Source organism: Rhinoderma darwinii, chromosome 1, assembly GCF_050947455.1.
Source record: "Rhinoderma darwinii isolate aRhiDar2 chromosome 1, aRhiDar2.hap1, whole genome shotgun sequence".
In the NCBI taxonomy this organism is placed as follows: domain Eukaryota; kingdom Metazoa; phylum Chordata; class Amphibia; order Anura; family Rhinodermatidae; genus Rhinoderma; species Rhinoderma darwinii.
The window spans coordinates 363585286-363610627 of record NC_134687.1 but is presented as its reverse complement, the minus strand read 5'-3'; the positions used below and the strand labels follow the sequence as shown (position 1 = coordinate 363610627).

At 41.1% G+C, this 25342-nt stretch overlaps 1 protein-coding gene across 3 annotated transcripts in view; it reads left to right on the top strand.

The window, feature by feature from the left end:
- Positions 1-25342, top strand: part of RIC1 (RIC1 partner of RAB6A GEF complex) — a 137868-nt gene that overhangs the window by 63810 nt on the left and 48716 nt on the right. Inside the window, exons 4-12 of one of the 3 annotated variants that reach the window (XM_075827391.1) lie at positions 2350-2457; positions 2565-2707; positions 7123-7250; positions 14521-14612; positions 16136-16224; positions 17694-17838; positions 18937-18985; positions 22651-22794; positions 24883-25086. In XM_075827391.1, the coding sequence (XP_075683506.1) occupies positions 2350-2457; positions 2565-2707; positions 7123-7250; positions 14521-14612; positions 16136-16224; positions 17694-17838; positions 18937-18985; positions 22651-22794; positions 24883-25086 (1102 nt within the window). Of the gene's footprint in view, positions 1-2349; positions 2458-2564; positions 2708-7119; positions 7251-14520; positions 14613-16135; positions 16225-17693; positions 17839-18936; positions 18986-22650; positions 22795-24882; positions 25087-25342 lie in introns of all 3 variants that reach the window. The other 2 variants (XM_075827381.1, XM_075827373.1) reach the window with 2 other exon arrangements.

The following is a 25342-nucleotide window of genomic DNA, read 5'->3' as shown; positions in this document are numbered from 1 at the left end:
GATTGGCTGCAGCGGCGGTCACATGGGATGAAAAGTCATCCCAGGAGGCCGGCCTGGAGGAAGAAACAGACTTCTCGGTAAGTATGATGATGATTTTTTTTTTCCTGAGTTGCGTTTTTTGTGGTGGAATAGCTGTGACTTCGCCGCAGAAAAAGTAAGATCTGCTATTTGTTGCTGACTTTACCTCCCCATTAAATTCAATGGGAAAAAACCTGCACTCCAGGTCAAATTCTGAGCTTTTTTTTTCTGCTCCGTATTTACGCAGCGTGTGGATGAGATTTGTTCGGTCTCCTCCACTTTTCTGCTACTGTATTATGCTGCGGATTTTCTGCAACTAATTCCGTTGCGGAAAATTCGCAGTATTTACACTACGTCTGAACTGACCCCAAGTGTGCAAATATCTTAAGTTATGAGCATTTTTCTAAATATGCTAATGTGGCTCCAATAGCCAAATAGGAGGTAACTCTTTTCCCTCTGGGCAATGTAATGATTTTTGTATGACGCTGTCCAATCGTCATACAGCTTCTCCCCCTTGCCTGCCAAGCAACACAGCCTGATATTATAATATACAGCTTTCATTCCCGACTGTGTATTCAACTGGCGATATCTCCGGTTGTGTCACAGCTAGAACTGCGATCCTGGTGTCATATGAAGGATTAGAATCTCCTCTTTCATATTCCACCGCTGTTCTAGGTGGTCCACAGCCTGATATTATAGTACGCAGCTTCCATTCCAGACTGTGTATTCAACTGGCCATATCTCCGGTTGTGTCACAGCTAGAACTGCGATCCTTGTGTCATGAAAGATCAGAATCTCCTCTTTCATATTCCACCGCTGTTCTAGGTGGTCCACAGCCTGAGATATGGCTGTTTGAAGTGATCCCCTCCCCTCCAGCCCCAGGCTCTCTCACTGTGTGAAGCAGCTTCATGCTGATAGGACAGCGTCAGAGGCTGGGAGGTAGCTCCACCTCAGGAGAAGGAGTAAAAATCATGAAGCGTGTCTGACCTGGAACCCGCAGTACATTCAGTCCGAAAAATCTCAATGTGGTACGGTTTTTCGAACAGTGTTTCCGTTGTGGAAAGAAAGCGCTCATACTTACCCCCTCTGTCTTCTCTGCGCGTTGTCTGGCCTTCTACGATGAAGTAGCAGGCTATGTGATGCTTCAGCCTGTGATTGGCTGCAGAGGTCACATTTGCCGAAACGTCGTCCTAAGAGGCCAAATTATTTTTTGGTTTTCCGGAGTTGCGGTTTTTGCGGCTTAAACGCTGCGATTATGCAACAAAAGTCGCAACACTTAACTTTCTATTGCGGGTTTTGCATCCCCATTTGAATTCAAAACCCGCAACAGAAAATCAACAAAAACGCTGCATAAATTGACGTGCTGCGGAATCCAATTCCGCACCGCAGGTCAATTTGTTACGTTTTCCGCTGCATTCATTTCCGCAGCATGTGGCATGACATGTTCTAAATCTCATCCACTTTGTTGCTACTGTCAATGCTGCAGAATTTCCGCATAGAATTTTTTTTAACCTGCCACAGTTTTTAACGCAATTACAAAAATGTCAGCAAAACTAGTCAATGCCGCTCCTTGAGGTTATTGTAACAGAAAACGAATTAGCTGATTTTGCTGCCAATCCTTTTCTTACTAGCGTTCTGGTATATTCAGACGTTGAGGTGTGGTCAACACTGCGTTAGTTTTTACCACGATATAGTGTGTATTTGTTTTCTCATTAATAAAACTTTTTTGAACTGACTTTTAGGAGATTTTTTTTTTTTATGTGCAGACACTGGAATTTTATCAAGTGCCTGTCTTGATGTAGCTATTTTTCCCAGTTTTCAAGATCTCTGCTTGCTGCCATTCAGTAGGGAACTTTATTGTTTATTTTCAGTGGATTTTTTGACACACAGCTGCTGGACTGGTTACAGTACAGTGATCAGAACTGTGTATTTTAACAAGCTGTTCTCCTGTATGTCCATCACGTGACCAGGACTGATTTGTATCAGTTTTTTTTTTTAATGAAAGTTTTTATTGGCTAAGATCTTAAAGGCTGTAAGCAATTGATACAGAAGATATATTTGAATATTGTATAACTGTTCATTAGACAAATAATAAGGCTCTGTTTACATGTCATTGTCAACTCAGCATTTTTTGTGTAGGTTTTTCCACCATAATGCAAAAATTGCAGCAAAAAAAAATGCATTTCGACTGCCATGTGTGAACACAGCCTTCCTTTTATTTTGCTGGAACCTGAATACCCCTTTAATGAAAATGAATCTAATGTAATCCAGTCCATGTTTATTATACAATACCATAGCTAAATATTTTTTTTTCCTGTTCTTTCTTAATAGAGGAAGCTCTCATGTGAAGACGATACCTCGTTACAAGGAGGAACAATGTGCTCCAGCATTAAATCTAGAGACCAAGAAGGTTCTGGATTTACAGGCTCCAATAACAAGGTATACATAGAATGCAATATTGGCACAATAGAATTAAAAGAAAAATGTGTCAAAATATGAACTGCTTTTTAATCCTCATCCGTTCAATGTATGGTTCTCTTCTCTAGTATCCAGTCCATGATGAACGACCTTCTGGTGGCCACAGAGGATTGCTTGCTTCACCTCATTCACTGGGAAGGCATGACAAATGGAAGGAAAGCTATCAACTTGGCTACCATCCCGTTTTCAGTTGATTTGCAGCCATCCAGAGGTACTGTGACCCCCCTAGGTTTTCAAGACCTTTTAAAAAAAATAAAAATAATTAGAATGAAATAAATAATGCATTAACCACAGGAATACTTGAATGGTAGGTAACCTAATGACCATTTCTGTTGTCCATTGCATAATTCAAGTGGGTCATGCCACCCAAGTGGCATGTATTCTTTATCCCAAAATAGGCCTTTTATTTATGATCGTCCTTGTCTACCGTAAATTTTAATATATTACATGTCTATTTTAGGGTAATTGACTCAAGGCTAGTGTTACGACATAGATTGGTGGGGGGAAACTTTTTTTGGGGTGGGTATTTTATGTGTATTTATTTAATATTTTTGCACTTTATTCTAAGTTAACTTTTTTTATTTTATTATTGTAGTCTATCCCTCAAAGGTCAAAAAAGACACAGCCAGCGGTCAGGAACCGGTTAAATAATACATCCATTTGCCTGAGACTTTTGGTCTGGGTTCAAAACATGTATTTCACCTTTTAAAAAATACACGGCCAATAACCGCATCACAAACCACGGCAATTTGTGGTAAAACGCGTGCAGTTTTTGGCTTCGCGGCACACTACTGCAACATGTGAACGCTTATTCATGCTAGATACTGACTGGACATATCTTAACCAGGTGGCTCGGAACCAACTTCAAAAGTTAGGATCCAGCGATAATACGCTGTAAGGCCCTGTTCACACAGATTTTTGCAGGCCTTTTTTTTTCAGTGTTTTTCACCCGCGGCCAATGAAGCTAATGCAAGGACCGGGTAAAAAGCACAGCGAAAAATGCTCAGAAACCAGTGCCGTGGGTTTTTTTGTGCCTCCCATTGATTTTCAGTGGGAGGTCAGAGGCGGAATCAAAGAAAAAGAAACTCCTCTGCAGACAATTGAAGTCAATGGGGGGCGATTTTCAGCTGTTCTTTGGCGCGGTTTCTGCATCATAATTTGCGTAAAAATAACCTTTGTGTGAACAGGGCCTTAGGCTGTGTCCTCACTGCAACTAGGGATGTGAGGGCCTTGCCTTACATTTCACTTGCCTCTAAGGGTACAAACACACTCACTCACTCATTCACTCACTCATTGCAGATTTTTTTCACCGCAAAATCTGCATGTTTTGCGTGTGGATTTTGCTGCAGATTCACTGCGGATTTCACCCCTTCAACGTTGAAAAGGGTGAAATCTGCAGTTAACATCTATAACGATTTTTCAAGTCGGCAGCTTTTTCTGATTTCCGTTTTGGATAATTTTCTACAGTATGTGGATGAGATTTGGGTCACATCTCATCCACATGGCTGGGACTAATCTGCTGCAGATTTTCCATGTGCAAATCCACAAGAAAAATCTGCAGCACTTCTGTCCATTGTGCAGGGGGAGCGAATAGTAAAAATTGCCGCCTTCCTCTAGTAGTAAGAGGCACATTCACACAGAAGAAGCTGCACCATTACTGCTAAGTGGCAAAACCGCATGTAAATACTTTCGTTGTACAGTTTCTCCGAGATTGTGGCAAATAACCTCCTGTATTTCCATGTAGTTTTGCAATGATGCGTACAGCCTTATGCAGGAGAAGCGTACCGTGCTGCCAGTCTATGCCCGGCGGGAGCAGTCTGACTGCTTCTACAGGGAGAGAGGAGCTGGATGCTGTTAGGGGCAGAAAGCAAAACTCTGTCACTTGGGCGGATTTTCTCGTCCTCCAGAAGACAGCCCTTCTTTCTAGTTGATCCTTCTTATAGCCCAGTGTTTCTCTGTACTGTGATCTGTTCACACTAAGAACTGTTATGGGTCTTGATAGCCCCAGCAGTGCTCACTATACACTGGTGGTTCCCCAGTCTAGAGTGTCTACTCTGATGAAAATACCGCTCCTGACCTCCCAATTTCCGTATACGCGTGAGTTTAACTGCAATTCCTGTGCATTTCTTGGACCAAGCTTGAAATCTATATATTTTTTTTGTTCTTCCTTACTGGTCTGTAAATTTTAGTGAGCAATTTCCAAAAGATAGAATGCCAGCTGTAGATTTGGATAACCGTGTGTTCTAGGAAAAGAAATACATTAGTTACTTGGTACGGTTTACTTCTTTTCAGATATACATGTAAGATGTCCCTGTTTGAGCAGATATAAAGTTTCTGTTTCCATGCGCTTCCTCGGTTTGTAAATCAGAAATATATATTTCAATGTTGCCCTTTTATAATTTAATGAATAATTCGAGCAAAGAGTTCACACTAGGTGTACACCACCAAAATATTGATATGTATAATTGCAGGGAAGGGATAAGGAAAAGTAGTGTGATCTAGTAGAATATGAAAAACAACAAATACTTTATTAATAAATGTGTTGTTTTTTTAAAAACAACAATGTTAAATGATGAATGTTGTTAAGTGCCAATGTCCCCTAACTTGGCACTGAAGACAAATATATGTCTTAGATGGACATATATGTTTTCGTGTGAAAATGAATTGGTAGCCTGAGCCTGAATAGGGCAAATAACCAGTGAATTATATATATGGGCTTGAACTGCCTGCCATATAGTACTAACCTACTACTGAGCAGTCTGTAGAACGGCTTTGTAATAAGTGTGAGTTAGAAAGACAACATATTGTGTCTCTCACAAGGGGCTATGCATATGCCCTTAAACCCAAAGGGAAATGACCAGTTGTGCCTTAAGAAAATGCATAGGGCACAAGTCTCCATGTACTAAATACTAAAGGTTCCTTCATCGGGCTGTGGGGGAACCCGTAAGATTAACAATGACGGCGTGATTGTGAGTAACGCCGCATGTGAATAGGTTTGTATAGAGACAAACATGGCATAGTTTGGTAACTCACAATCACGCCGTCATTGTTAATCTTACGGGTTCCCCCACAGCCCGATGAAGGAACCTTTAGTATTTAGTACATGGAGACTTGTGCCCTATGCATTTTCTTAAGGCACAACTGGTCATTTCCCTTTGGGTTTAAGGTCATATGCATAGCCCCTTGTGAGAGACACAATATGTTGTCTTTCTAACTCACACCTATTACAAAGCCGTTCTACAGACTGCTCAGTAGTAGGTTAGTACTATATGGCAGGCAGTTCAAGCCCATATATATAATTCACTGGTTATTTGCCCTATTCAGGCTCAGGCTACCAATTCATTTTCACACGTAGTCTGTCCATCTAAGACATATTTGTCTTCAGTGCCAAGTTAGGGGACATTGGCACTTAACAATGTTAAATGATGAATGTTGTTGTTTTTTTTTTGTTTTAAAATAATTTATTAATAAAGTATTTGTTGTTTTTCATATTCTACTAGATCGCACTACTTTTCCTTATCCCTTCCCTGCAATTCTACATCTCGGTTTGTAAATGTAATGAAGAATAATGCACATTAAGGCTGTGTGTGATGCACAAATTTAAAAAAAAAACCACACCACGATGTCAACAGTGTACATAGCCTTAATATGCATTATTCTTCATTACATTTACAAACCGAGGAAGGACATGGAAACAGAAGCTTTATATCTGCTCAAAGAGGGACGTCTTACACGTATATCCGTAAAGATGCAAAACCGTACCCAGTAATTAAAGTATATATTTTCCTAGAACACATGGTTATCCAACTCTACAGCTGGCATTCTATCTTTTGGAAATTGCTCACTAAAATTTACAGACCAGTAAGGAAGAACAAAAAAAATATATTTCAGTTTAATTCCAAACTGCACAAAACTGCATTCATGCTCGATTCATCGAAATACATTTCTGGCTGATAAAATCTGATAAATCCCAATCCTTTTTTTAATTTTCATTGTGCCTAAATTAATTGTTTGTAGCAAAAAATAGCTGTACCTGTAAAAAAAAATGAAATATTTTAAAGTGAAGCTTGAAATATGGCCAACGCGCAAATAAAGTAACCACAAATTTTCTCTGTGTTTGGAGTGTTGCTGTTTCTTGTGATTACTATTTGTTTCAGCTCACGATTTGAGGTTCCAGCAGCTTGCACCCATCAAATTATTTTTTTTTGCTGCTTACCTACTTTTTTTTTTTTCTTTGTAATTTTGAAGGTTTTTTTGTTTTTCTTTAGTAGAGGTTGCAGTGAATATTAAAAAAGACTGTACAATTGAAAAATTTCAGCTGTGTTGGATGTTAAAGGGGTTGTCCAGGATGAGAGCTTGGCTCCTTTCTTTCAGAAACAGCCCATCTCCTGTCCATAAATTGTTTGGTGTTGCAGCTCCGCTCCATTGAAGTGAATCAGGCTGTGATGCAATACCACAAACAACCTGTGGACAAGTGTGGTGCTGTTTTTGGAAGAAAACAGCCATGTTTTTCTTATCCTGGACAACCAATTTAACTAAAGCAGAAAAGCCAACAGTATTATTTACCAGTATAAGACCTCAAATAAACTTGTACTGTGTATCATTGTTTTATTTTCTCCCCAGCAGGTTCATTCTTAGACTTTGATGGTGTCCACATCCGGGATATGGAGTACTGTGTAACTCTCGATGGGTTTGCTGTTGTTTTTAACGATGGTCGTGTTGGATTCATCACACCAGTGTCCAGTACAGCAGATGTAAGCAGATGCATGAGTCCAAATTGTATCCATTAGGATTTATGGTATATAGTTCCTAATAAATGGTGCCACAAACCAGACTGTTCCAGATGAGACGCATTATGGTATCCATATACGGTACTATGCAGAAGTCAGATACCTCCTTTTCATGTCTTTAATACCCTTGATACTCGACTGCACTATTGATTCCACCAAAAAAACCTGAAACCTTATGGAACGGAGACAAACCTAAACCATTTGCAACGGAGCATTACCATTGAAATCAATGGTAATGCAAACGGAAGCTATGGTTTCAGTTGGCCTTTCCGTTGATGGGTTTCTCCGATGGAAAGTTCTGACTGAACCCATCAACGGAACCCTAACGCCGAAGTGGCCAAGAAAGTATGAATTATCAGTTCTTCAGTGTCAGCAAATGAAAAGGAAAACCAATATTTAGTAGAAGATTACACAAGGCCTCAACAACTAAATGTAATATCAATCTTTAGTATTTTGTGTGTCCACCCTTTCCTTTTATTGCAGCTTCCATTCTTTTTTGGGAGACATAAGGCCTAGTTCACATCTACTTTGGAGGCTCTGGTAGGGGCTTTCGTTGCAGATCCACCCGAAAATATCAGAAACAAAAGTGCAGCGTGCTGCACTAAGATTTCCAGTAAAACCGTTGGCCGCCGGTAGTGTTCATCGTGCTACCGTAGCGCCGCTTCTGGGATTTCCATTGTACTGCTCCTCTGATGAAGAAGAACAATGAAAAGCCAGACAACGGTGTGAGCGCAGCCTAAATCTACAGATATATTTACGTTGATACTTGTAAACCTCACCAAAGTTCAGTGTCTAAATTTGGGTGCAGTATTCACAAACCCATTCAATGATGTTGAAGTCTGAGCTCGGTGGCGTCCTGTCCATTGTACTGATCTTCAAACGAACGTCTTTGTTTGGTCAGCAGAAGTGATCTTCGCAGGTGTGTGCTTGGGAACATTATCTTTCTGTAGAATCAATTTTTGTAAGTCAAATATTTTTCAGAAGGTAACATATTAAAATGTATTTGACACCTTCAGTCACAAAGAAATTATTAACTCCATGTGCTAATTCTCCAAACTTGTACTAATCCCCCACCACTGCTTACATACAACACATACTCAGTTCAATTTTTTTTTTTTTTTTTTTTAATATCGGACACTCACCATCCAAAACATGGAGTTGCCTGGCCCTTAACTTTGGTGGATTGGAGCTTAGATCTGGGTATATTGAAGCACAGAATCTGAGCTTTCAAATGATACCAGGCTCAAAGCTCTAGTTGCAATATTTGGGGAGCAGCACTTGTTTGAAGTCAAGGAGCGGCATGATAAATTATGCGTCGTGTTTTTTGTTTGTTTTTTTGCCTCGGTGACATTGGGAAGAAAGATCACAGCTTGTTATTGTAATCTCGCTCCCAAGGGGTGATACAGGAACATTTCTTCATGTTATGACCCCCTTACCAATTAGAGAGGATATGTGCTTTGTCACATTTAGGGGGTCTTTTTTTTTTTTTTTTTCCCCTACTACAGGGGTACGAAGAGGAGCAGTTGCACATCTAATCGGACCATGTACTGACTCCGTAACTTAGGTATTTACCTACATCTGAATCGCAGAGATTTGATTTCTTCAGTTCTGGTGATTTGATATGTGTGTGTAGACATAAGTGGCATGTATGGTCTCTGCGCATCCGGAACTTTTATTATTAGAAAGTGTTGAGTCTCCGGGCTCTGCTTAGCTCAGAATTGCAGCCACAATCATGAATTTGTATGCATTTTTTACACAACGTAAAAGCCGAGTTCTTTCCGGCAATATACGTGGGGCTCGGTTTTCTTGGTGTGTGACCCGCTGCCGCACCTGTACAGATATTCAGACCTAAATTTTAGCTGGGTATGTGCTTCATTGTAGTGGATACTTGATGTGGAGTATCTATATGTATCTTCTTTTCTGTTTAGTCTGACACGTCATATCTTTTTTGGGTGCTTCTACACACCTTATGTTAGATCTTATTATGGATTGCTGTATGTATTTTTGGTTACAATGTTTGATCGTTTTCTGGTTTAAATAAAATGTTGTTTTTTGTTTTATTTTTTATTCGCTGGATGTCCAATTCCGTTCTTTTTGCCAATATTTAGTTATATTTTATAGGGCAACGGTTTTGCACTCCTCCGTATATGTTTAGTGTGCTCGCCCACTTTTGTAGCTTCTTGATCTCTGCCCATCCTGAACTTTTTATTTTTGGAAGGTGTTGTGTGTCTCCAGGCTCTGCTTGAGTCCGAATTTTAGCCACAATCATGAATTTGTATGTATTTTTACACGACGTTAAGTTTTGATGTAAAATTGCATAAAGGCGTACATAAGTGTAAAGGGCTGGGTTATGTTTCCACAATGCGCCTGGTGTCTAATTTCAGAAAATATGGGTATGGTGTACGGTGGTATAATAGGATCTTTTGTAAATTAAATATTCAGGTTTTATGATTACATGTCAAGTGTGAAACTGGTCACAGCAGCAAAGGGGTTAAACACCAATACATTTTATATGATACTTATTGATGGAGGCTTTTGTTTTATTTATTTTTCCGGTTTTAACCCCTTGAGTACCCAGCTCATTTTGGCCTTGAGGACCAGACCCATTTTTTTCAAATCTGACATGTATCACTTTATGTGGTAATAACTCCGGAATGCTTTTACCTATCCAATTGATTCTGAGATTGTTTTCTCGTAACATATTGTACTTTAGTTTAGTGGAAAAATTTGGTCGATAAATTCATTGCTTATTTGTGAAAAACACCAACATTTAGCGAAAATATGAAGGAATTATGATTTTTCCAATTTTAAATGCATCTGCTTGTAAAACAGATGGTAATACCACACAAAATAGTTACCAATTAACATCTCCCATATGTCTACTTTATGTTTGCATCGTTTTTTGAACATCCTTTTATTTTTCTATGACCTCACAAGGCTTAGAACTTTAGCAGCAATTTCTCATATTTTTAAGAAAATTTCAAAAAGCGATTTTTTTTCAGGGACGAGTTCAGTTCTGAAGTGGTTTTGAGTGCCCTATATATTAGAAACCCCCATAAAACACCCCATTTTGAAAACTGCACCCCTCAAAGTATCCAAAACAGCATTCAGAAAGTGTTTCAACCCTTTAGGCGTTTTACAGGAATTGAAGGAAAGTAGAGCTGAAATTTTCAAATTTCATTTTTTTTTTACAAAATTCATATGTAATACATTTTCTTCTGTACCACAGAAGGTTTTACCAGAGAAACGCAACTCAATATTTATTGCCCAGATTCTGCAGTTTTTAGAAATATCCCACATGTGGCCCTAGTGCGCTAATGGACTGAAACACAGGCCTCAGAAGCAAAGGAGCACCTCTTGGATTTTGGGGCCTCCTTTTTTCAGAATATATTTTAGGCACCATGTCAGGTTTGAAGAGGTCTTGTGGTGCCAAAACAGTGGAAACCCCCAAAAGTGACCCCCATTTTTTAAACTACACCCCTCAGGGAATTTATCTAGGGGTATAGTTAGCATTTTGACCCCACAGGTATTTTGCTATATTTTCTGGAGTTAGTCTGTGAAAATGAAAATCTACTTTTTTTCTGGAAAAACGTAAAAATTTCTAATTTTTGCAAGAAATAAAGGAGAGAAAGCACCCCAACATTTGTAAAGCAATTTCTCGCGATTACGGAAATACCCCATATGTGGTAATAAACTGCTGTTTGGACCCACAGCAGGGCTCAGAAGGGAAGGACCCCCATTTGGATTTTGGAGCTCTGATTTTACTGGAATAGTTTTCAGTGCCGTGTCACGTTTGCAACACACTGGAGGGACCTAAACAGTGGAATCCCCCCAAAAGTGACCCCATTTTGGAAACTATACCCCTCAAGGAATTTTTCTAGTGGTATAGTTATCATTTTGACCCCACAGGTTTTTTGCTGAATTTATTGGAATTAGTCTGTGAAGATGAAAAGAGACTTTTTTTTTGGAAAAAACACAGAATTTTCTAATTTTTATAAGGAATAAAGGAGAAAAAGCACCTCAACATTTGTAAAGCAATTTCTCCTGATTACGGAAATACCCCATTATGTGGTAATAAACTGCTGTTTGGACCCATGGCAGGGCTCAGAAGGGACGGAGCACCATTTGGATTTTGCAGCTCAGATTTTGCTGAATTGGTTTCTGGGGGCCATGTCGCATTTGCAGAGTCCCTGAAGTACCAGTACAGTAGAAATTCCCCAGATGTGATCCCAATTTGGAGACTATACCCCTGAAAGAATTAAATTAGAGGTGTAGTGATCATTTTGAGCCCTCAGGTGTTTTATAGATTTTATTAGAATTGGTCCGTGAAAATGAAAACATTTTTTTTTTCCAATAACCTGTAGCTTTAGCTCAGAATTTTTCATTTCCACAAGGAATACAGGAGAAAAGACACCCCAAAATGTGTTACACAATTTCTCCTGATTACGGAAATACCCCATATGTGGTTGTAAACGGCTATTTGGACATACGGCAAGGGTCTAAACGGAAAAAGTGCAATTTCGTTTTTGGAGTGGAGATTTTACAAAATTTGTTTTTGACGCCATGTTGCATTGCGCTAAGGTACGAGTACAGTGAAAACTCCCGAGAAGTGACCCCATTTAGGAAACTACACCCCTCAAGGAATTCATCTAGAAGTGTAGTGAGCATTTTGACCCCCAAAGGTTTTTCAGAAATTAGTGCACATTGGATGTTGCAGATTGAAAATTGACATTTTCCACATATATGCTATTTCAGTGCCCAATGCGTTGTGCCCAGCTTGCACCACTGGAGACATACGCCCCATAAATTGTTAAGCGGTTCTCCAGAGTACGGTAATACCCCATATGTGGTCATAAACCGCTGTTTGGGCACACTGCCAGGCCCAGAAGGAGCGCCATTTGGCTTTTGGAGCGCAGATTTTGCTTGGTAGTAGTTTTGTTTAGTGTTTTACTGGTGTTTCAGCTTATAATGTGGGGGCATATGTAAGCTGGGCGGAGTACATAAATTTTTTGCGTGACACACTGTCGTTTTTATTGGTACCATGTTTCGCTACGCGCGACTTTTTGATCACTTTTTATTCCATTTTTTTGGAAACAACGTGACCAAAAAAGGAAATTCTGCCATTGTTTTTTATGGTATTTTTTTTACGGTGTTCACCGTGCGGGATAAATAATATGATATTTTTTTAGGTCAGGCCGATTTGAACGCGGCAATACCTATTATGTCTAGTTTTTGTCTTTTTTTTTTCATTTTTTTTCTAATTATAAAGGGCTTGATCAGGGAAACAAGGCGATTATTGTTTTTATTACGTAAAACTTGTATTTATTTATCTAAAACTTTTTTTTAACTTTTTTTTAACTTTTTATTTTACACATACTAGGGGACTGGAAGATCTGATCTTCTGATCCCCTATACAATACACTGCACTACTTCTGTATGTACTGATGTATTGTAACTGTCACTTTACAACTGACAGTTGAGCCTATTACGTCCTGCCTTGGGCAGGACCTAATAGGCTCCCGTACCTGGCAACCAGGAAGCCGTTGCTAGGCTTCCTGGTTGCCATTGCAACCATCAGAACCCCGCGATTTTTCGTGGGGGGGGCAATGGGGTGCAGAGGGAGCCCCCTCCCTCTGTATCAATCACTTAAATGCCGCTGTCGCTATTGACAGCGGCATTTAAGGGGTTAAACGACAGCGATCGGAGAGGACAGTGATCGCTGTAGTTGCAGTGGGATGTCGGCTGTATATTACAGCCGACATCTGATGAAGATGGAGCGAGCACAGCTCCTGTGCCCGCTTCATCCTCAGGGCGTTACTATACGCCCATTTTCGGGAAGGGGTTAATAAAAATAGTGTTTTGTTTTTTTACACCGCTTTCTCTGATCTCCTCACGTATCTCACAGAAGTGAGGAGATCAGAGAAAGTGACAGGAGCTTTCTCCTGCAGACGACGTCACAGACGGCTGTGATTGGTCAGTCTTCAGAGACTGAACAATCACAGCAATCACCGGCATTGGGGACTGCTAATTGGTCCCCAGGCCGGTAGCAGAGACGGTTAGCTGTCAATGACAGCTGCCGCCGCTGTTCTGTCACTATGTGATTTCACATAGTGACAGTTTATTCCTGCGCTGTAATAGTACGTCGAAGGTACGCTGGAATAAGCGGCCAGCGACGTACTATTACGTCGAAGGTACGCAAGGGGTTAAATATGTACTTTTTTTTTTTTGTTAAAAAAAAATTACAAATATAATAATTACTATATAGTGGTTGTTTGGACTGGGCATTAAATAAACCAAAGGTTGGTCCTCTAGATTTTGCACAGTACTGTAACATTGCCACAGAGTACTCATTACAGTGCCCCATACGGAAGATCCATATACACAATAGTGCCTATGCTGAAGTGCATAGCTCATAGTTTGTATATAAAAAGTATAGACTCTGTACACTAGTAGTCTGCATTTACACAAATCTACTTACTAAGGCCGCATGCACTCAGCCGTAATTTTGAGCCACAATTATAGACCGTAATTGCGGATCAAAGTACAGACCCATTCATTTCTATTGCCCACAGACCCCTTCCTGTATATTTACGGGAAAGTGTCCGGGCCGTAGAAATGATCCGTAAAAAATAGGACATGTCCTATTTTTTGATTTTTACGAGCCGAGCTCCCATACTTTTCTAATGGGAGCACGGCCCGCAAATGCAGGGGGCCGAACAGCAGAAGATCTGAGTTACTTTTTTTTTGCTAGAAAAATGTCATTGGAAAGCATTGCAACATAGATTTATATATAATATGTCTAATATTTATCAACAAGGGAATTGTTCCTAAAACAAGGCATATAAGTAGAGCTGAAGGGCAGCATTTCATTTAGGACGTCAACTATTGCAATGTGTTTAGCATAAAAACGCTCTTGTTACATTTAAATCTGCAGAATTCCGTTTTGTATGGCAATAGTCTCTTGTGCATTTGTAGATGGTCACACTATCAGATTGATGACTTTCTGTGCGCGTCTCCTACTATCCATGTATGATCTCCTTGTTCAAGTCTCATTTCACTTTCTGGTGCTAGTGCATCAATTCAGAAAATAGATTCCCTCAACTGACTAGACAACTGTGTTTCCCTGTGGTAACAAACTCCAATGTATTTTACTGATTTGTAGAGTTTGCTTGCTGTGTAAAATGATCCGATTCTTTTTAGCATGTAGTAAAGCAATATTTTTTTCTGCCAACAGCAGATTCATGGGGTTTGGGCACAGGATGTTTTCGATGGAACCTGTGTGGCAGTAAACAATAAATACAGATTAATGGCATTTGGATGTGGCAAGTAAGTATCAGGCTTTATATAGATAGAATATGCTTAAAGGGGTAATCCCACGAAGGACATTTATCTCTGATCCAAAGGATAGGTGATAAATGTTTCATCGTTTGGACCCCCACCAATTACTAGAACGGGGGTCCCGAGCCGCCATTCCTCTGCACTGCAGGACCACTATATACTATACAGCTACACTAACAAGCGAGCTACAAAAAACAAGAAGTGTCAGCCTATTGTGACTGCTCTAGTAGCCAGTGCTAAAACTGTCATATTGCAAGGGCTGTGTTTGTTTTTTCATGTGCAAATTGTGGAAAACAAAAATGTTTAATTCTGTTTCTATTCGAAACCTGATTTAACCAATTCCATTTATTGATGATACATAAATCATAATAAATAAATCTGAAATCATAACACATGTCTTGTGCTAAATTGAACTCTGAGACCTATAGGTCCTCCATCAGACCTTTATAGCCTATTAACTACATTATTTACTGTTGTATTATATGGAAGATGTAGTCTGTTTATGCTATGACTTGTAGAGAAAGTGTAGCCAGGATATTAACACTAGAGCAGGTCTTTCGCACAGAAAGGAGGAAAAAAAAAAAGGTTCAAGCTCCAGAGGCGACAAGCCGCCTTCTTTGTTATAAGGGGGATTCACACTTGGCGTAATTTTACTTAACGTATTTGACTGCAAGAAATACTCTGTAAAAGTCAGATGGTTTCTGTGGGTGAAATCCGCAGCAGTCCGTAGCAAATCTGCATCCAAATCCGCATGGAAAACATACCGATTTTATAGTAGATTTGTTGCGCTCAAATCCATGAAGTAAAATTATGCCACTAGTTAAATAGGCTCTGTCACCAGTTTATAACTTGCCTATCTCCTACCTAATCTAATAGGCGCTTTGATGTAGATCACTAGTTTTTGTTGTTTTTTATTATTGAGCAAGTTATGACATTTTTTTGATTTATGCAAAAAAAATGTCTAAATGCCTCTATCATGTGAAAAAGTAATGGTCCCCTTTTCGACAGCATTTCATAGAGTTGCGGGTACATATGTTAATAACGTGTGTATTTAGCACGTATCTAGCCATCGTTTCAAAGATTGTCGGATTGTCAACTGCAGTAGGAAGTAAAGATAGAGGGGGAAAGAAACCTTTTTATAACCTCCGGTCAGTTCTTGACTGGCTGCACCTATCACAAGCCTTAACATTTTATCGAACTAGCAAACAAGAGATGGAAACTTCAACAGATCGATTATTGCTTGGATGAAAGAATGTTTTTGCGGAAAATGGTCAAACCCTTTTGTCTTTTTGGCTGACCTTTTATCTCGTGTCTATGGCCAGGTTAATAGAAATGAGCAGATCTTTCGTTTTTAACCTGTCAGATCCTATGTTTTCTCTGTGTGTCAATCATGCATGTATGTGGGTGAACCAGGATAATGGCTCTCTCTAAAAGTAAATGGCTAGCTGTAATTTGTCCCGGTTATTTAGAAAGTCCTAACCCACTGTGCCTTTTTGTTTTCATCTCCCTAGCAGCTCTGTACTTGTATACACGATAGACAACACAACTGGCGCTATGCAGCTTTCTCATAAATTGGAGCTCACTCCTAAGCAGTACCCAGGTAAGACCAGAATAATTCTTCACTCTGTGTACACTATTTTTAAAAGAAGTTGGTTTCTTTTAGGAACTTGCTATTTTTTTTTTTATTAAATATTAAAAAAAAACAAAAAGTAAAATAAAATATATTTTGTAGAACCTGAAAAATAGCATGATGGGATGGTGTGTGAGGCTCTGTTCACATAATGTTAAGGCATACACTGGGATAAGCTTTTTTTTTTTCCTCTATACAGCTCATCCCCCTTAATACTTTGCCAAATATCTCCCATCCCATGTACCTTGGCCTGACTCCCTGACTCCCTGCCTCTCTGCAGTGACTCGGCCGGCTGATCTATAGGGCTGAGTCTTTGTGTGTTAGCATGTGGCCAGTATCCGCAGGCAGAATCTGAGAAACTATTCCTTTTGGAGACTCTTCTGCTGCTTTTTTTTATTTCCACTGGGGAAGCTCTAATCATATATGAACAGTTACGTCACTGGAGCTTCATTCATTTCCGCCTGGGGAAACTCTATTAAAGTAACTGTCCAAATTCCAATATATGGACAGTTGTTGCTGGCAAAGATAAAAAAGCAGTTTGAGACCACCATTTTGATGCTGCTGTGAGCAAACGGCCAACTACTCCAGCCTGTTTGGCAGGGGATGGAGAGAGGAGGCATTAAACTGAGGGATGAGGAGGAGAAAGGTGAAGGGAGAGCTGCAGCTGGGCAAGTGGAGGTTCAGGGTAGGAGGGGGAACTACAGTAGTGCAGCTCCCTCCCCTCCTCTCTCATTTCCACACATGGGGGGAGATATGGGGAGATGGCATATATGGCCCATGGCAATATTCATACAACAGAAAGCTGCCATCCCCTTACACACATAACATCCCCCCATATGAACACAAACAAGCTTCTCTGCAGAGACTACCAGAACAGGAGCCGACCTCTGCTGCCTCTCCACAATGGCCCCCTCCTGTCTATAACATTGCCCACTACTCTCTGCTGCTGGGCTCTGAGGAGACGTATCTGTCCGATGGAGGCCTTTGACGGATGCCATAAAGCTGCATACCTCACACATAGACTCCCATTTAAAATCTAAAAAAAAACAATGTACTGCGTGGAATACGGTCATCCCCCCCCCCACCCCCCAGAATTCTGTTAACTGGAATAGTGTATACCGCTAAGCAATTCCATATAGTTTTTTTTGTTCCATTATACTGATGTCAATACCAGCTCGACGGACACTCTTCTGGAGCCCTATGAGCACGTTTTAAAGTGTACATCGGGAGTTTTGCCTAAGTACACTGTAAACCTACATCACAAACGTGATGTGAACAGGGCCTTATAGATTTAAAATCCAAAAAATAGTATGTGCGTTGGCAGCAAAGGCTTGTAGCAGGTATAATTTTTTATTTCTCTTCTACATAATTATGTACATGGTTTGTCTGGAACCACCATAGAAATCCTGGAATGTACTTGTTTTATCTGGTAACATTAGATATCTGGAACAAGACTGGATCGGTGAAGCTGATACGATGGTCACCTGATTATAGCGTTGTCATGGTGACTTGGGAATGTGGAGGACTTTCCCTGTGGAGCGTATTTGGGGCACATCTGATTTGTACTCTTGGAGGAGACTTTGCGTAAGTAATCACAGGCTGCTTCTCCCTGCATTGTCTTACCTAAGCTTATCTACTAATACATTTGTCCTCACAAGTACCTATTATTAAGATCAGGTTCTCATTCTGAAATGTATATTCAGCAGTTACAGAATGGACATTCATCCGCTTGTTAGGCCTCATTCACACGGCAGGGTTTCCCGGCCGGGTGCCGGCCGTTCATAAATCGGCCGGCACCCGGCTGCATTAGGAATAATAGACCCCTAATGGGGCTATTCACACGACCGATTTTTTGACGGCCGGGAAAACCGCCCGTCAAAAAATAGGACATGCTCTATTTTCGCTCGGGTACCCGGCCGCCCGGCTCCCATAGAAGTCTATGGGGCCGGGTAATACCCGGCCATCACCGGGATGTGTCCCGAGTGACGGCCGGGTTTTCCGGCTCTTGCGCTCTATCTCCTCCTCCTCACAGCGCAGAGTGCATGTGAGGAGGAGGAGTTGATGCCATTCTGACGAATGGCATCGCTGTACACGGTGTGGCAGGGCCGGGGTGTACAGCAGGTGGAAGGGAGCGCTGCGCTGGCTCCCTTCTCCTGCTTGTTTTAAAAGCGCCCTGGCCCGGCGACACCTTTGATGGCGCCGCTAGTAGCAGCAGCAGCTGCGGCTGCTACTACTGTAGCGACGCCACTATAGCAGAGCGGGGAGGTATCTCCCCGCTCTGCTATGTGCTAGCCGCACTTTAGCTCCTTGAAGGAGCGGAATCCCCGTGTGTTCGGGGATTCCGCTCCTGGACAGAGCGCTTGATGTCTCTGTCCATATCTGGGCAGTGACATCAGGGGAAACTCCTGAAGCGGAATCCCCGAACACATGGGGATTCCCCTTCAGGAGTTGCCGCTGATGTCACTGTCCGGATCTGCCCGGCCCGGCACGGATGCATAACTTTATGCCAACCGGCCGGGCAGAATGGCCGATTTTACCGGCCGGCACTCGGGCTCGGACCCGACCTGGTCGTGTGAATCCCGCCTTATATTACATCGTACAGTTCTGTATTGTGGAAGGAAATAGGGAAATTCTGCATTTTAAGTGGAGTCTCCTTTTAACATCAAATCACTGTCTTTTTAGATACAGAGCAGATGGCACAAAGAAAGAGACTTTAAAAATCAGCTCAATGGTAAGTATGCATCACTTATTAGAATGTGTTCTGCTTAGGATTCCTCCATATATTATTTTTTTTATTATACTTTTTACATATTTTTTTTCTCTATTTTGTTTTTCCACTCAAAATTCTATTTTACGACATATTAGAGATATCTATGTAGGTCTCACATGTGTTTTCCATTGACACGTACAGTTCTGCTCCAAATTATTTCATGTTTTTGTTTGTGATTGTTCAAGATTGAGCGATTTGCTAGTGTGGCATGAACACGTTTCGATTAATGATTAGCATCAGACTACATCGTCTGTTTGTGACATTGCAAGATCTCCACTTGTTTAAGATGGTTTTAATAAGATGGATATGTGGATCACTACCACGTTTGTCAAATTGCTGGTCACACGCACTGGGAGTTTCAGGAAGCGCCCCTAGTGGCTGAATGAATAAAAGCAATAGATTTTGAGCTCTGTATCAGAAAAAAAGAACAGTCCTCCAAAGATATGACATTAAGAGAGACAAATGTTGTAACTATTTAGTGTTCACTTAATTTTTATTGTTTTTCAAACAGGTAATTTTGGTAATAAATACAGTACTAGCAAGTACAAGTGTGTTGTCTGATATGATATAATACAGATGCGAACAAAACTTGTTAATGCTATATTTCACCCATATGACAAATAACATAAATAGAAACCCTAGTTTTCTCCCGTAGCACCTTAAAAGTGCTGAGGGTCATAAAAATGAGCACCGATCAACGAGACAGCTCGTTGATGGGTGCTCGTTTTCTCCTTTCACAAGGTACTATAATAAGTAATGTATGGGGACGAGCGATCCTTACTACCATCGCTTGTCCATGCGTTTCCATTATGTCAGCAAGGATAATATTTTGTGCTGCATAAAATGTATAAGCTGCCGATTGAACGAGCGTTTGCTCGTTCATTGTCCGGTCTTTGCCCTGTTTTACACAGGGCAATGATCAGGAACGAGCGTTCATATGATCACTTTTTTGCCCGATTTTATTGTCCTGTGTTTAAAGGGGTTATCCGGGATCCAAAAGTTGCATGTATTTATGTGAAACAAAGTAACTTACCAATATACTTTAATTTAAAATTCTGTACTAAATCGTGCAGTTCAAACCTCCTGAATTGTTCCAGGAAATACTGGAGCTTTTCTAAAAATGATGACGCTCCGACACGGCCCTTCGTGACTGAGGGCTTGCTTCATGTGCTATTCGTGAACATAACCCAAGGGGCTGTGACATTGCCTATTGCTTGAGTCCCGAGCAGAGCATCCGCTAGCGCTTTGCTCGGGACTCCAGCACTGCTCCTAACGTCCATATTTTGTCAATTCAGGATCTTCCTATCGCTGGAGTCACCGAGCAGAGCATTAGCTGATGCTCTGCCCGGGGACTACAGAACTTTTGCAGAAGTCACTGTCCATATATGGACAGTGACGTTGGCAGCAGTACTGGAGTCCCCGAGCAGAGCATCGGCTGATGCTCTGCTTGGAGACTCCAGCACTTCTGCCCACATTGCGGTCACTGTCCGTATATGGACAGTGACGTCGGCATCAGTACTGGAGTCCCGAAACAGAGCATCAGCTGATGCTCTGCCTGGGGACTCCAGGCCTGCTCCCGACGTCACTGTCCATATATGGACAGTGACCGCGATGTGGGCAGAAGTGCTGGAGTCTCCAGGCAAAGCATCAGCTGATGCTCTGCTTGGGGACTCCAGTACTGCTGCCGACGTCATTTTCCATATATGGACAGTGACGTTGGCAGAAGTGCTGGAGTCCCCGGGCAGAGCTTCAGCTGATGCTCTGCTCGTGAACTCCAGCGATAGGAAGATCCTGAATTGACCAAATATGGACGTTGGGGGCAGATCTGGAGTCCCGAGCAAAGCGCTAGCTGTTGCTCTGCTCGGAACTCAAGCGATGTGACAGCCCCTTGCGATCATGTTCACGAACAGCACATGAAGCAAGCCCTCAGTCACGAGGGGCAGTGTCGGAGCGTCATCATTTTTGGAAAAGCTCCAGCACTTCCGGGAACAATTCGTGAGTTTTGAACTGCACCGTTTAGTACAGAATTTTAAATTAAAGTATATTGGGAAGTTGCTTTGTTTCACATAAATAAATTATTGCAATGCAACTTTTGGATCCCAGATAACCCCTTTAAGGATAGACCGTTAATAGATCATTTGGATATCAGGTATGCCATCTCTCTAGTTCTGAGGGTCCTCTTACACGGCCCGACGTGACGTGAGCCGTGTAAACGAGTGCCGTTCAACGAGTCAGCTCGTTGATCGGCGTTCGTTTGCTCCTTTCACAAGGAGCTATGCCTGGGGACGAGCGCTCGTTACTACTATCGCTCATCCCCATACATTTCTATCATGTTTACATATGGAGATGTGCTGCTGACAACGGTAATATTTTCTGCTGCATATACGATACAATCAGCCGATAAACGAGAGTTTGCTCGTTCGTCGGCTGATTGTTGCCCTGTTTGCACAGGGCAATGATCGGGATCGAGCGTTCTTTGAACACTCGTTTGGCCCATGTAAAAGGGCCTTTACTCCATCCTAATCTCAAATTCTCATCTAGTCCTACAATGAAACTTATCATGAGGAGTGAGAAGTTCAGAGTAAATGATATCTTGTCCCCTAAGAAAAGTTGACCAACATAACCTCTGTAGATACGTTAACGTAGAGATATCTTCAAATCTATTCTTCCATGTGATAAGGAAATGTCTGCTTTTGTTCTCCTATATTTGGAGTGGGAGAATGTGGGGGTCCGTATCTATATTAAAAAAAAAAAAAAACACTTTATATTATTTTTTTTCGCTTACAAAAAATAAAAAAATACTTCGGTTTTGTTCACATCTGCACCAGGGTCCCGTTCTGACGTTCCATCTGAGCTTTTCGTCAGAACGGGACCCTGACTGACACAAACGAAAACCATAAGTTTCCATCACCACTGATTTCAATGGTGACGGAGCCGGTGCCAATGGTTTCAGTTTGTCTCTGTTGTGCAAGAGTTTCGTCGTTTTGACGGAATGAATAGCGCAGCCAACTACGGTATCGATTCCGTCAAAGAGACGGAACCCTTGCACAACAGAGACAAACGGAAACCATTGGCAACGGATCCGTCATTATTGAAATCAATAGGATCCACCTATGGTTTCCGTTTGTGTCAATCAGGGCTCCGTTCCGACAGAAAGCTCTGTCGGAACGGAGCCCTGACGCAGATGTGAACGAAGCCTTAAAGGGGTATTGCAGTCCCTAAAAATTGATGACCTCTCCTCATGATAGGCCATCAATAGCGGATCGCTCGGGGTCCGACTGCTGATCGGCGGTGGTCCCGGCAGTCGGACCGAGAGTGATCAGCTATTGATGGCCTGTCCTGAGGAGAGGCCATCAATTTTTACGGACTGGAAAACCCCTTTAAATCCTATAGGACCCGTTATTTATCCACCACCGAAAATTCTGTCTTTGTGATCCGAGTGGAAACTTTGGATTGAAACAAATTGTCTCTAAAGGAGGATGAGGTTATTTTAAGGTGGTGCTTGCAAACCTATGTCCAGGGTCTGAGATATGACAGGAGCCAGTATAAGGAGATGTTGTTTGTAACTACTTAGATTAAAATAAGTGAAATCATAGGGTACGCTTTAAGTTTCTTGTTTGTTGCAGAGCTGGGGACCTGAAGGCTATCACTTATGGGCAATTGCATCAGATTGCATCGGACATGCAGCAAGTGACAAAACTGTACCCAAGCAGTCTGGAATACTGCAATTTCAGTTTATTAAGAGTGCTCTTACTGTGAACCCATGCATGGTAAGTGATTTGAGCTTCTGTGACGCTTGCCGTCTCATGTGATATGACCTCAACATTTATTTCGCTAATTTGTCTTGAATTTAATTTGAAGTTTGTGGCTAATGTCTGGTGTCTTTCTTTTTGTGTAAAGGCTATGTAAACATTTCTGTAGCTTTTATTTATTTTTTTTTTGTCTTTTCTTGTGTTTATCTGTTTGTTTTTTTGTTTTTTGTTTTTTTTACAATTTTTTTAGCAAATGTATTTGTTGTGTTTTTTTAACCTGTTTCAAATTTACATTTATTACAAATGTTTTTCCTCTTTTTGCGAAGCAGCTTCTATGTATGCACTATTTATAGAAGCTGCATAGCGCCGCTGTAAGCCCAGCCAGTCTGCTGGACCAGCGGCTCAGCTGACAGCAGCTTTTGTTTGTGTCTGATAACCGGTTAACCCTAAGGGCTCATTCAGAAGAGCGTGATTCTCGTCCGTGTGCTGTGCGTTGAAACAACACACCGCACACGGACCCATTGATTTCAATGGGGCAATTCACACAGCGAGTGTCCGTTGCTTGAAGCTCACTGTATGTCCAATATTAGTGCGTTTTCACACCCCTAGTCGTCCACTGTAGTCCATGGGTGCGTGAAAACTACAGACAGCACACGGACACACATCCATGTGCTGTCCATGTTTCACGCATCTATTACATTGAAGAAAAAAAAAAGCGCTTGCAAGTGTGTGAAAAGTACATGCCACACACAAAGCACACTAATGCAAAAGCGCACACTGACAGATTTATGCGCGTTTTTATGCGTGTAAATCTGTCACACTCGTGTAAATGTAGCCTAATACTGATCACCTATACGTTCATGAAATAGTCATTCCGACTAACTGATTTGGCTTATAGCGGCACTATACAGCTTCTATGTATAGTGCATACATAGAAGATGCATCGCAAAAGACAAAGACATTTTTAAATATCAATTTGAAACATGTTTAAAAACACCTAACACAACACATCCATTTCCTAAAATAAAAGTTTACATAGCCTTCAAATGTATTCTTAAGGACTGCTGTTAACAACAATTGTTTTTAATATCCATAGCCAGTATAAAATCTGCCTATTCTGCTTTATCATTACCTCTACTTCGAGCAGAAAAAAAACCTCTGGTTGAACTACAAAATTTTTGCAACATATTGGAGTCAAGCTGATTACAGAACAGCTAGTTTCATAGGGGGTATCACAATGAAAATTGTTTGCTTTCCCTGCAGCACCCCAACAGCAAAAGCAAAGAATTGCAGGACAACTAAAATTCTCTAGCACCCAGTGCACTTTGATGTTCACAAGTCTCTTATTAGAGGTAGAAAAATCTGATGTGTATTTCAAGGGAAATCTGCATCAGAAATCTGCTTGTGCTTGTCGATTTCTGCCTCAGATTTGCATTCAATATGGCTAATCCACATATATGTAGGAATTCGCTAAATTTTCTGGGCGAATTCCACATTAATAAGTGGCATGTCACAATTTCAGCAATGTCTAAGCGGACACCCGGATTCCCATCGAAATCAATGAGGCGACATCTGTGCTGTGTGAATAAGGCCTCAGGAACTCATAGGTTCCAATTCATTTTTTTCCCCCATTGATTGGCCTGTATTTTATGCTGTACTTGTACGGAGGTTTCTCAGAACTGTATACACAGATCAGATTTTTCAGTGTCTATTGACTTGCATCCGATGCAGTATTCAACTTTTCTTTTTGGAAGACAGCACATGTATAGAAAGAACAAAAACCTCAGTATAAAAATACTGCAAGCATCACTAAACTGGGCTATTTAGTGTACTGCTTAATGTACATAAGGGGCAAGCTACAATTCACGGTTTTTCTCACAACATTCGCATACATAGCAGCATCCCATTTCTTAATGAGTTTTTTAGCTGTACCACAATTGCAAGAGCGTTTGTTCCATAGCTTCACCTATCACTGTTGCACTAAAATTGCAGCATTTCCCTAAATATTTCCAGCAGTCCTATATCTGGTTTGTATTTTGTAATCTATACATAGCAAATTCTCACAAAGTTTTTCTTTTATTAAAGTACAATCTTACTCTCTTGCAGAGCAACCAAGAGCAAGTATTGCTTCAAGGAGAAGATCGCTTGTACTTGAACTGCGGGGATGCAACTCGGACACAACGTGTTAGAAGCTCCTCATCACATCCTGAGAACAAGTCTATACGTGACAGAAGTCAATTCCCTGTAGGAAATGTAGATTCTCAGGGCTTAAGCACTTTATTGGGACATAGACACTGGCACGTTGTTCAGGTACTTTTGTTTGAAATAAGGATAGAAATTATTTTTCAACTTCTTGTGTGTGCCAAAGACCGCAGATCCCTACAAAAATAGCTGTGCCGTACATTTGTTCTGTTGCAGCTCCATGTAGGGAAATCTGTCTGGATATTTAATGTGCTATTAACCCCCTGACTGCAGCTTATCTCCCTGTTGAACAAAGGATTGGGCATCTTGAAATCCAATATCTTCTGTTGGGTAACTGTCGGGCTGCCCCCATGCACAATAGTTG